We start from the raw sequence: 13485 nt of genomic DNA on the forward strand, positions 1-13485 counted from the left end.
ATAATAAAAAATAGATATTCCATTTTTATTAATTATTATGAGTAAATCATTTAAAAATTCTGCATATTAAGTTAATGAATAATTATTTATAAAATAATTTTTAATTTTATCACAAAAAATTCTTATTCTCTTGAAGACTATGAATTATTTTGATAATTTTTTAAAAATCATTTTAATTAATTATTTAAAGAAATCTTACTCTAAAATTTAAAAAGAAAAAAAAAAGGTTAAGGAGTATTTTAAAAAACATCCCCTGTTTCTCTTTTGTATTTTTTTTCTCCTTTCCTTTATTTTATCCTCCCTCCTCTATCCCTTCCTTCTCTCTCCTGCCCCGATGTCGTTAGTTTGCAGTTTACGGTGGGTCGAATTACTAGGTTCTTGAAGGCAGGCAAGTATGTTGAGCGTGTTGGTCCCGGCGCTCCTGTCTACCTCGCTGCTGTTCTTGAATATCTTGCACCTGAGGTAATACTGTCTCTATTTCTCTCTTCATTTTTTTTTTTTGAAAGTGTCTTAGATATGATTTTGTGTGATTTCAATTCTTGAATCCTAGGGTTCTTTAATTATGGTGATTTTGACTGTTTTTTTTTGGGAATTAAGTTGTTTTCCATGAAAATTATGTTTTTGAAGTGGTGGCGGTGGCTAATCTTGTGATTTTGTTTAGTGGCTAATCTAGGGTTTTTTAGCTTCAATTTTTCTTCAGTTTTTAGGGTTTGAGTCTTTTTGTTCATGTTAGGGTAGTTTTAGTAGTTAGGGTTCTAAGGTTAGTGATGTGAATATAAATTGATCATCATCTATAGGCTCGTGTGGTGGTGATGACAATTAATAAAGGATTTGAATCCAATCCTTGTGCCTCTTTTTCACTTGATTGCTTAATCGACTTATTGTTGGGTTGGGTTGTGTGGCGGTTGAGGAGAAAGGAGAAGGAAAGAGAAAAGTAGAGAAAAGAAGGGTTTTGTTAAAATCAATATAAACTTGATAGAAGGACTCAATTTCAAATGGCTAAAAGTATAAGGAAGGTGAGACTCGAAATTAAAATCAAATAGAATGCCTTTTGACTTTTCTTTGTTACTTGTTTTTCGAGTGTTGTTATTTGAAGTGTAAATAAAATTATTCTTGATCCAACGTTTAAGAAGATTTGATTTCTTCTTTATGTTCTTGAGTTTAAACCTTAAATTCAATGTTTAAAGCTGAGTGTATATCATAAACAACGATCAATAAAAAAAAATTCTGGATGTCATCCAGATTATACAATTTATAACCCAAGAGACTGCTAAACAGAAAGTGGTGATGTAAACATTTGATGCTGTCAAACTTTGCAACAGGATTGGCATGAAAGCTCCATGAAATCCATATGGGACTCAGCATGGCAACGTGATTTTGGCAACTGGCTCACTGGTAAACTTTTTGGTGTCAATTATATAAGCCTATGAAGGTAGACAAATACTTTAGATATAAGAGTCGTATAATTATTATGTACCAAAGTGCAAAATTTACCTTCTTTGGACATGCTTGTATCTTCATTGTGGACAAAAGTGATTATCCATCCATCATCTTCTTCATGACTTCCTTGTTTGGGAACTAAGGCAGCTTCAGTGCAGAAAGTATTCTGTTCGGATTTATGGTATTCCACCTTTATCAGCTCTTCAGATTGGCCACCTTGCTGATTCACAGAACCAAAACAGTGTCAGCATAAATTTAGATGTGTTAGGAAAGAAGGTTAATAACACATAAGAGCTTAATTATCTACCGAGTTGATTTTATTTGTTTCTGGCTCTTCAAAATACAGTTTTGCTAGACCTCCATATTTAGGCATACCTGAAATGTTAAGTAATGTAAATTAATGATCAGGGTTATAGTAAACTTATATAGAAAGAAAAGTTTTAGTTATAATCACCGGAGTCAGAGCTAGCATTTGAATCAGTAGCTTGGGTATAGCCATATTTATTTTTTAACACCAGTAAAATCTCCGTGGATCATTGGAAAATCCGTAGAGAATTCAGTTCCTGTCAGGGATCTTTCCTTTTACGTAAGAAATCTATGAGTTTACCTCATCAGTACCTTCCTCAAAACAATTAAGAAGGTGAAATGCGCAACTTGATTCCACCTGAAACCACTTGATTGAGTCTGCGTTGCCATAGCGAGGCATGATTCCAATTCTTGCATGTTCTGCCATGTATATTTTATCAACCTGCATTTGTTAACGTCATGGTCCATGACAGACATAATTACCAGCTCATTGTTCAAGTCATGTACAATACACATAAAGTACAGCAAGATATTTGAGTACTCACGGGCCACCCTTAAGGAGTCTGTGTATGTCTAGAATGAGTGGAAAATCCATCACCACATTGTGCCCGGAAACACAATTCATCTTGATCATTACAGCTTTCAATTTGAATTATAATGCCCATGTAGTGTTTTAGACTAATATTGAATAGATTTACCTCCGCGTAACTCCCATGTCATGAGAAAGGGAACACCTGCTGAATTTGAGATCTACTTTATGAACTAATCTTTTTCCATCGGCTGAAAAGTTAACTAGTTTGAAGTACGAGGCAAGGAAAGTTGCTATGCTTTATAAAACATCTCATTGTGCAAAATTTATTTGCAGTACTGTTCTAATTGAAATGATACACATACCATACCTGAAACTACTCCTAGTTCCAAGAAAGGTTTTGTGGCATCCACCCCGATTATAACCAGCTCCCCTGTATCTGGGGCTCTCTGCAACATGGAAGAAAATGGGCTGATTTATGAAAAGAAAAGTGGTATCATGATCATAGTTACAGTACCATATCTGAATTGGTATTGTGGATTGGGTTAGTTAACCCGGTTAGCTGCGGGTTGGGTTAGTTAACCTGGTTAGCTTAAGCTTTGATTTTTTTAAAAAAAATGTTGATTTGCTGAGGCATGTGATTTTCAGCAATCCCTGAATGTTCAAAAACGTTGGTGTTGCTAATGTACTTGTTAACTTCGCCAAATCGCAGCTGCATATCGAGTTAAAGAACTAAGATATCAGCTAATAATTAGTCATCACAACAAGGCCTCCAAGCATTCATTCTAGTCTTATTTTAATTTGCACCAAATTAAAATATTTAGATAGTTATGCCCACCAAATTCAGCAAGTATGCTGGTAATATTGGTTGGGAACTGCCTTCCATTGCAGCAAGAAAAGATGGTTTGTTTCTTCGTTTTTCTATCTTGAATGTTTCGGTTTCAACGTATTTGTTGCTGTCCAGCTTCCATCACTAGCTTTATATTTGCTTGCAACTTAGTCCTTATACTAGTTAGGTAGCCCGCGCTACACCGCGGATCAACTTTTTTTTTCATAAAAAATATCAAAAAAATCTAAAATAAAAAAACATTTGGTCTATTTTCAAAGGGATACCCAAGAGCTTGGGGCTTGAAGTTGCAACTAGATCCAAGGCTGTTGAGCACGGAGTTGCAGCCAGACTCAACGCTCTTGGGTCTGGCACTGCAGGCAAACCCAAGTTTGGGTTCAGACGCCTGCTCCTAGTGTATTGGGCCAAGTGGGGCTACAAGACCCACGGAACCTAAGTCTGCGCTCCTGCTACTCCTAAGCAGCTTGGGTCAAGTGTTCCTTTTCAGCTCTGAGTTTCTTGGGTCCGGAAGGGGATGCCTGACCCAAATTAATAATAATAATAATAATAATTGATTTTACCCTTCAAATTAAATTTATGTTTTTTTTCAATGGTAATCAAATTTATTTGAAATTTAATAATATTAATTAAATTAATAATATCTACAATATTAATAAAAATATTAAATTTATATGGCCCAAGTTTTTAATCCCTTCAAATAAAATTTATTGTTTTTCCTTAATAGTAATAATATTTTTTTTTCAAATTTAATAATAATAATAATAATAATAATAATAATAATTTCTCTTTACCATGTTGAAAAAAATAAATAAGAGAAGAAAAAATTACAGTATTGGGTCCTACTGGGAGCAAGACCCAACGCCGTTTGATGGGTCATGTTGATTGTAGGACCCAACGCTGACGAGTCCTACTAACCCAACATCATGAGGTCTGCAACCTTACCATGCCCCACCAAACATTGCAATCTACAGTGAAATCGCTCACAGTCTACAGTAATCCGCGCTTTAGTACCAAACACTGTAATCTACAGTGAAATCGCTCACAGTCTATAGTAATCCGCGCTATAGTACCAATCAGTACAATCCACAGTAATTCACTTTACAATAAAATACTAATCTTTTTTAGTTATAGTTAATTAGTTTTTCATTTCTAATAAAATCTTACCACCTACGCATTTGGAAAGAATAATTTTGGGAATTTCAGCTACTATTCATTGACAACTTGGTTAAACTATTATGATTTTTAATATTCCAAAGACTAAAAAATTAAAATTGTTTAGTTTAAAAATTGAAGAGTCCCCAAAAAAAAAATGGGGAAAATTTTGTTAGCGAAAAGGGGAAATTTGGTGAAAAACTATATTAATGCAAATGCTTTTTGGATTTTTGTCAACCAATTAAAAACATATGGGACCATGCCACTTGCATTGATTAACATAATGCTTTTTCAGATTTTTATCAATGGCATCAACCAAACAAGAGCAGATGGGATTCCTCCCAAGACTTTGAGTTAATGCTGACCATTTGCTTACTTCCTCTCAATAATTGGCCTTTACAAGTACGCCAAAGGGCGGCAGCTGGTTCATAACTAGCTTTGCAGTTTAAGTGCTTAAAACAAAAAATTTCTGTCCACATTATCAACAGATGAATTTGAGTATAAATATTGTAATTGAAATTAAATTTAAAAAGAATTTAGTTTTAATACACAAAAAATTATAAAAGAAAAACAACAACACACCCACGTGTAGTTGCTTAAAGAATAGACTACTTTATATAGTCAAGTTATTTTCGCATGCTATAATTAAAATGTCATGTCTCATGTATAAACAATTAAAACTTGAATTTTTTTGTCGAAGGTCAGTGTCGTTCATTAAACCTGAAAAGGATGGGGTAGTAGACTCGGAGACTCATGCTATAAAATGCCTCGTCTCATGTGAAGGTCAGTGTCGCATGCTATAAAAAACATTTTACCACCAGAATCACAAACAGAATGAAAATTTCCACGCGTGGATGATTAATGCTTTTTTTTTTTTTTTTCTGTGTTACATATTCCCTAAAGAAATCACTGACGAAATAAGACTTTCAAGGAGCTGATAATTAATATGTTTTTTTACTATTGACTATTTACTTTTTTACTAATAAAATCATCATATAATAAAAATGTTTAGATAATAATAGCCTTTAATAATACTACTAATTGTGATATTAATGGTAACAATAATATTTTATAATAAAAATAATGATAATATTAATAATAATGGTGGTGGTGGTAGTTATAATGATGATAGTGATGGTAGTGGTGGTGGTAATTATAATAATAATAATAATATGCTAAAAATGGTTATAATAATGATAATGGTTATATGTTATTTCATCTAAAATCCGTTAAGTATACTCTAAACATTGTTCTAATTTTTTGATACTTACTTTATTACATGTTGTTTTGTAAGATTATGCTCAAAATAATTCTACAATTTTGTTTTTATCTAATATATTGCGTCCAAGATCCGGTCAATTCGGCTAATTTCTCCACAAGATTACTGTGGGCTTCCATGAAATATTGTCCAATTACTCGTGCGATGGAGTTGGCATAAATGCTCCATGAAATCCATATGGGACTCGACATGGCAATGTAATTTTGGCAACTGGCTCACTTGTGAAATTCTTTGTGTCAATAATATAAACCTGAAAAAAAAATTAAGAACAGGATTTAATGATTGGGAAACAAGTTATTAGAATTGCGATTGGTTTACATCTATAAAATCAACTTACTTTGGACGTATCGGTGTCTTCATCATGAACAAAAGTGATGATCCAGCCATCATCTTCTTCAAGCCAGCCTTCTTTCGGGACAAAGGCAGCTCCAGTGCAGAAGGTGTTTCCCACGAATTCATGGTACTCCACCTTTATATGCCCTTCAGATTCCTCCCATTCCTAGATCAGAGAACGATAATTTAGATCAGCACGAATTCATTTGTGAGAATAAAGAAATAATAATGCGATAATCTGACTATTCAGCAGTTTAATTACCTTATTGGCAGTCTCTTCAAAGTACAGCTTGGCTAGACCTCCAAATTTTGGCATGCCTAGAACAACCAAATTGAAAGCTTAATATGAAATGGTAAGCAAGGTTATAGTTAAATCTTATATGCTGAGATCGATGAATAATTCAGAATGTAGAACTGACCTGAAGTAGCACTTGCCAAGCCATGAACAGTTTGGGCGTAGCCAAATTTGTTCTTTACACCATTAAAATTTGGATTGATCATTGGAAACTCGATAGATAATAGAGTTCCAGTTAGGTTTCTCTCTTTAACCTCTCCGGTTTCCATGTTTAGTCTCCATTCATAAGATCGGCAGAACAACAGTTCATCGTTTTTGAAATGTTTAGCATCTTGCTGATCAACAGGATCTTTGCTCCTAAGTCTTCCGGAGACCCACTCAAACTTGTCCAAATCCATATCGCAAGATTCCGATATGATTGATTCAAGGGACCTGCATCCCCTCACTACAACCTGCCCCAGCAAAAAAAAAAAAAAAAACACAAGAGGAAGAAGAAGAACATTAGATACATTGCAGGCAATGAATTGAACAAAAAAAAAAAGGTGATGTTTTCATTACTAACCTCATCTCCTTCCTCGAAACAATTAAGAATGTGAAATGTGCAATTTGGTTCCACCTCGAACCAACGGATTGAGTCGGCATTGCCACAGCGGGGCATAATCCCGATTCTTGCATATTCTTCTTTTTCAAACTTTATCAACCTGTTAAGCGGCACCATAAACCAAATTACTTCTCGTTGCCGTAATAACACTTTGATCAGAACAAAATGATTGACACTTGAGAGTTATGGTTAGTGTAATGGCACTCACGGGCCTCCCTTGATGAGTCTCTGTATATCTATTGTTAGTGGAAAATCCATGATCACATTATACCTACAAAATAAATAAAGAACGAAGATTAGATTTTGTTGTCATAGTTTTATATTTTTTTTCCAAGTTAATTTCCAGTGATGGCAAAGATCACTAACCTCTCTGTTACCCCCATGTCATGACTAAGGGTGCATCTGTCGAACTTGAGATCAACCTTATGTACGAGTCTCTTTCCATCAGCTGAAAGTAGGGTTCGCAAGTTAATTGTCACGCAAGTAAAAATGGTTCTTGATTTTAGTAAACACTTTTTTGTTTTTTGATTCGTTAACTGGATGGAAAATGAAAATATACCAGAAACAACTCCCAGTTCCATGAAAGGTTTCATCGCATCCACCCCAAAGACAACCAACTCTCCAGTACCTGGTGCTCTCTGAAACAGACAAGAAATTAACAGAGAGAAATACTAATTAGTTGTGTGTTGTTTTCCTTGATGAACTCATACATATATGGGCCTTTTCTGCAGGTATTTAAAAAAAAAAAAAAAAACCTTTGGGTGGCTGTTGAAAGGTCGATGCCAAGTTCCATTTATATCCCAATCGCCTAAAGTCTGAAGGGAAAAGATGTCAATCTCTTGAGGGATGTGATTTTCAGCAATTGAGTAGAACTTCCCTGAATGCTCGAAAACATTGGTGTTGCTAAGATCTTTGTTGACTTTTCCAAATCGCAGCTGGAATTTATTATCATGCATTAGTCAATCTTAAATACTAAAAAGAATTAAAAATTCATGCTAGCTTTCATCACCAAATTAACTAGGGGAAAAAGAATATAAAAATTAAACAGTAAGGCACTTCTCATTCCATGCGCATGAACTTCCATTTAAACAGTAAGGCACTTTTATACATGTACCCTTTTCAGGAACAAGGACTCTGTTTATGACTTCGCAATTCAAACAAGAAAAAAGTTGAGAATTATATTACTTTTTTTAATGATGAATAATTATATCATTTTTAATTGACAGAAATTCGAGCCATTAATTGGCTACTTATTATAATAATTATTAAATTTTCCTATAAAATATTCTCACAAGAACAAGATTTTCATGCAATTAACTGAAGCTCCATTGATTATTATATTTTTTCTGCCGTAAGCGTTTCAAATTTGTTTTATTGTAAAAACAAAAGGTAGAGTAAGTAATAATTGCTTTTTAAATTATTTTTATTTAAAAATATATTAAAATAATATTTTTTAAAATTTATTTATATATTAGCACATCAAAATAATATAAAAAACAAAAAACTTTTAAAGTAAAAAAAATAAAATTTCTAATACTGGTTTTAATTTATTAGTTAAAAATAAATAAATAAAAAGATTGAGTCCGTGGGCCCACCATATTTAATAAGTATGATAACAAAATGGCGGGCGGGCTGCCTTCAATGGCTGGAAGAAAAGATGGCTTGTCTCTTTGTATTTCAATCTTGTATGTTTCGGTTTCGACATGTCTATTATTGTACAGAACCGTCCATGTTTCACCATCATCACTTTCTTTGTCAAAGCACACAGCGTGAAGCATTCCCTCTCCTTCAATCCACATATGACCGGTCTTTCCAAATACTGAACTCGTAGATTTTAGACCACCAAAGAGTGGATTTGGTCCTGGAATTGTAGTTTTTGAACAAGTCAGCGGCCTTCACGTCGGATTCATTAAAATAACTAAAAAGAACAGTCTATTTCTGAATATCCACTAATTAACTAGCATGAGATGAGAAAAATTAAACTGAATTGTTGAGTTCAAGAAGAGACCGTTTCTTATGTAGACACCTTCAGGAAAATCATATGGGACTTTGCCCTCAATGCTGGTGATAGCAAGAGGTTCGTTCAGTTCATCAACCGGCGCAAAGTTACTCTGCAAAAAAACACGTAAACAGCAGATTAGAAAATGACTCATCAATGCTTAATACTACTTGAGAGGTGAGTAGTCAGTCAAGGGTCTCGCGGGTTAATTACCTGAGAAGGGAGGACGGGCTGGTCAGCAAACTGAAATAATGAATCCACAAATGCATCCAAGAGTTTGACAGAAGCATTTCTTATGCTTTTCGAAACATCAAGTTGCATGGGAAGTTGCTGCAACTCTTTCAATAATGGCTGCTCGCTCAAAACATCCACAGTATTTGTATTTAGGTTAAATACAGTTTTAACAAGCAAAACATGAATGGCATATATAGTGCATGGGAAAGAACCAGGTCGTATATATATTTCACTAATCTTGCTTAAGCAAGCATAGAACAGGTGAAATTAAACAAGGATTAAGTATATTAACGTCTGATGTAGATGCCTTTAAGTGACAGAGAGACTAGAGGATCAAGTACCTTGTAAGAAGAAGACAACCTATTCTTAAAACGATCGATGTTTTCGAAGGGAGAAGGCCGACTTTGTACAGAGCAATTCACATGAAAAGCCATTGATGATGTATATGTCATCCTTCTCTCTCCCTCTCCAATAGTTTCCCTTCAAGGATAGCTTAGCTCCCTATGCACAACGGATCTTAAATATAGGTTTTAATTATAAGTTTTAGGGTCGTATTTTAGATTATTCAAGTAGTTTTTGTTGACTAGCTTCATCTGTTCAAAATCAACGCTCACCGTATTTGTCTTTTATCATTATTCATTTAGTCACGTTTTACGACATGCATATATGTTGAAATTAGTTTTTATCAGTATATTTTTATTAAAAAATACTGGATAAACAAAGATTTTTTTTATATAAAATTTTTGAAATACAAGTAAATCTCAGTAAAGATGTGTTGGGTCTAACGCTAGCCAGACCCAATTAACCATACTGGGATTATAGTATGTCAAGCCTCGGGAATGACCACACCATCCTTTATGGGTACACCCAAAGGAATGACCAAACTATCTTTTCTGGGCACACTCAAGGGAATGACCCTCCTTTCTTGAACTCACCTAAAGAACAGACTCAGCCCTCTTAGGCTCACCAAGGGAAGGACTTACCTCCCTTGAGTCTAGCCTAGGAAAAGAGCTCAGCTTCCATGAACTCAGCTACATTTAACGTCTTAGATTCTAATATCCCTACACTTTTTAAGTGTATAAAAGTCCTCCAGTAACCTACTATATTTCCATCAAATATTAATATAGATATAAAAGATATTTATCTATTATTAAATGTTATCAAGGTAATATTACACTTCAGACTATTCTCTTCACAAAAAGATAAAGACTCATGAGCTATAAATATAACATAAGACCTTCAGAATAAAGATTCACAATCTTCATTCTATATATATATATATATATTCGAAGCATCGCTCTCTATAATAGTATTGTATTTTGATTAGGGAAAATGATGACCCAAATACCAAAAATGCTAGTACTTCATGCATGTAACTCAAATTCATTGAAAAAGGTCAAAAAGGATTCCACATCACAGCTTGGATTCATTCTAGCAAAACCAAATCGTCGTCCATGCACATTTCATTTCAAATCGTCGTAAGAACATGTTCCAAAGACCAAGCCGATAATGTATTTGGGAAGCTATAGAAATAAAGGTTTAGGGTTTCAGATGAGGAGGTGGTGTTCAGGCTAATGGTGTTGAGGGTTTAAGGTTCCAGACAGAGATATTGGTGCTTAGCTGATAATGTATTTTTGGTGGTTGGTGTTTAGGTAATTCTATTTTACAAAATAAGATTCGAAAAAGCCTTACTTTGGAATAAGAAATGTGGGCTTTTGCTCATAAAAAATGATATGCATTTTTTCCAAATTGGAATTAAACTGGATCTTTAGACTGATAATGTTATTTTTTTATCTTACAAAAGTTTTCCATGGCAGGATATAAATATACGATAAAAGAGCATTTGTGTCCATTAAAAAATAAAAGTTTTTCATGCTCGCAGTGCCGGAGTCCCCGGTCCTCACTCCGTACGAAGTTAGATAGGCGCACGACGCAGTTTCTAGGACAGGCCATTCCTGGGCTCGCATTTCCAACTCAAGTGGCTTGGTGAGACGACGAAAGAGTTTGCTGGCTAGGAGGTAGACTAATGACTAGTTTGATTGACCCCACAACACTTTTTTTATACATGATCTGTCCATATTTAATTGGATCCAATCCTCCACTAGTTTTATTTTGTGCCCGTTCTGTTTTTTCTAAACCCAAAACAACATGCCAAAATGTATTGTTCTAATTAAAATAAAATAAAAAACTTCAACCATAATGGAATTGACAGCATTAATTTCAACCACTTTACAAGTTTACTCGTATATATTTCAAGACCATCAATCACTATATTCATATATTTTAAAACCTGAGACTACAGATATAAAAATTGAAACCCAATTTTCTTGCATTTAATTCGAGTTTAAAAATGGTTTTTGATTTTGTATGACGTACGCCTCCGAGGTTCGAAGGATTATACTAATTTTGGAGAACGTTTCAAGGATCCAGTCGTAATTATTTCTTACTCCCAGTACCTTGTTTTTAATTAGGAAAATGACGTTTAAGCATTTAAAAAACAAAAGGAAAAAGAACGAAAGAAAAAAACGCAGGTCAACAAAATCAAAAAACACAAGTCACGTAATTAGTCCAATCAAAGTTAACGAGCTGTTTATTCTTGTATTTGAAAAGATTTAAAAAAAATTAATTTTTTTTAATATTTTAAATTAATATTGATGCACTAGTATTAAAATAATTTTTCAAAAATAAAAAATTATTATTTTAAAATATTTTTATATTAAAAACATTTTAAATAACAACTTAAACATATTCTCAACAACCAATAACTGATAATGATACTAGGCACACAAAGCACGTTGTTGATGCCAAGCAAATTGCTGACGCAGAAGGATTCAACAAACAGTTAATAAGAAGGGGTATACCCCGGCTAAAAGGATGCAGAAAACTCACAGGTCAAGGAGTGGAGACTTGTATTAAAATTAAACTGGATATTTTATATGTTAATCAAGATTATTTTTTAAATAAATTCAAAAATATGTCTTTAATATTCATCTAATATATTTGAAAATATAATTTATCAGAAAGTTATTCTGGCTATGATCTTAACTAAGAAAATCATATAAAGAAGAAGTCCCATAATATTGATTGTTGAGCACTCAATATTTAAGGAGAGGTCCCATATGATATTGATTGTTAATTAATTATATACCTTTCCTTGTACAGTAATTTTTAAGTAATTTGGAATTAATTGTACTACTGTTAGTTTTTATATTTAAAAAATAAAACAATGTTTACCTATAAAAACAGAATAATTGTAAATTTTATCAGTTGTTTTTCTTGCAGCGGTATTGTAATAGCGGCAAAATTATAATTTTTAGGTTATTTTTTTAAATAAAAAGTTTTTTCTATTATTTTTTTTTCTCTTTATACTTGATATTTTTTTCATTTTACACTTGGTCTATTTATCATCATTTTTTATCTTTATTTTTTTGTAATATTCTTTTTAGTTTTTTCTTTTTTTTTCTTTACATTTTTTTTTTGAAAAAATATTATTTTTTTATTTTTTATACTATGAATATTTATCGTTTTACAATTGAACTATTTATATCATTTTTTTTGTTCTTATCTTTATTCTTTTTTAATTTGTTTTGTAATTTTGTTTATCTTTTTTTGAAACATTATTATACAAAGACTAAGGAAATTGTGTTTCACTGTAGCAATTGCAATATTGTTCCATCTTCTACTATATTAAAAATTAGTTTGAGTTCTTACATGTTTTTATTAATGTATATGATCTTTACTATATGTAAGCATAGATTTTTTTATTCATGGTTATATTTTTTCATTTATAATTAGAATTAAAAAAAAAACATTGAAAAGCTTGAGATGTAAACCATTTTTATTTTTTAAAATCTAATATAAAATATACATATTTCAATATTAGCATAACACACACACACACATATAATTCCATCACTTAATATGTATATACATATTTATATCATATACATATACATATTCTGCGTTTATGGATTTCTTGGCAAAATGTCTTTTTGATTGGTCAAATTTGGGTTTCCACACCAATTATAATTTTTGTCTATATTTTATTTATTATTTTTTTAGTTGTATATATAAAACAAATTGCAAAATATACAAAAACATATATATAGTAATCCACATGAACCTATTTTTTTATTTCAAAGAAAAGAAGCACGGTCGTAAAATCCAGTCCTCCCTAACCTCTTCAACAGTTCAACAACTGGAACCTTCGAAGTAATGCATTGGTCGTTCCCACCTGGTCTGCTATTTTTCGCCCATATGGAGAATTATTCCTCGTTTATGAATTTAATTTATTGCCAAAAGTGTCTTTGCCTCGTTTAAGGTTTCCACACCAATTATTTTTTGGTCTCTCGATCGTTATTATTTTTTTAGTTATATATTGCACTTGTCTAGATAATTGATTTGGTCAATTTGGGCTGCTCTGGGGAATTTTGAAACGAAATTTCAGATACATATATTCCACTGTGGTGA

At 32.7% G+C, this 13485-nt stretch overlaps 1 protein-coding gene and 1 long non-coding RNA gene across 2 annotated transcripts; one reads left to right on the plus strand and one right to left on the minus strand.

The window, feature by feature from the left end:
- Positions 1–237: 237 nt before the first annotated feature.
- LOC112324974 (uncharacterized) lies at positions 238–1559 on the plus strand. The gene is made up of 2 exons (XR_002978971.2): positions 238–462; positions 1323–1559. It is a non-coding gene; the product is annotated as an uncharacterized LOC112324974 (long non-coding RNA).
- A 3906-nt stretch (positions 1560–5465) lies between these two features.
- Positions 5466–9511, minus strand: LOC18110066 (carotenoid 9,10(9',10')-cleavage dioxygenase). The gene is made up of 13 exons (XM_024590115.2): positions 9357–9511; positions 8995–9132; positions 8791–8893; positions 8378–8643; positions 7538–7717; positions 7342–7420; positions 7149–7230; positions 6991–7053; positions 6744–6882; positions 6306–6633; positions 6149–6204; positions 5891–6052; positions 5466–5803 (listed from the first exon to the last, which is right to left on the minus strand). Exons 1-13 carry the CDS (start codon positions 9465–9467, stop codon positions 5687–5689), a joined length of 1824 nt encoding a protein of 607 aa, XP_024445883.1. The 5' UTR covers positions 9468–9511; the 3' UTR covers positions 5466–5686.
- Positions 9512–13485: the final 3974 nt, after the last annotated feature.

Source organism: Populus trichocarpa, chromosome 18, assembly GCF_000002775.5.
Source record: "Populus trichocarpa isolate Nisqually-1 chromosome 18, P.trichocarpa_v4.1, whole genome shotgun sequence".
Lineage (NCBI taxonomy): Eukaryota > Viridiplantae > Streptophyta > Magnoliopsida > Malpighiales > Salicaceae > Populus > Populus trichocarpa.

Excerpts from the sequence above, each read along its gene's own strand:
- LOC18110066 (XM_024590115.2), bottom strand. The coding sequence starts at position 9,467 with ATGACATATACATCATCAATGGCTTTTCATGTGAATTGCTCTGTACAA. Across the intron at positions 8,894-8,994 it reads AGCCCGTCCTCCCTTCTCAG|AGTAACTTTGCGCCGGTTGA; the intron begins GTAATTAACCCG and ends GTTTTTTTGCAG. Across the intron at positions 5,804-5,890 it reads AAGACACCGATACGTCCAAA|GTTTATATTATTGACACAAA; the intron begins GTAAGTTGATTT and ends TTTTTTTTTCAG.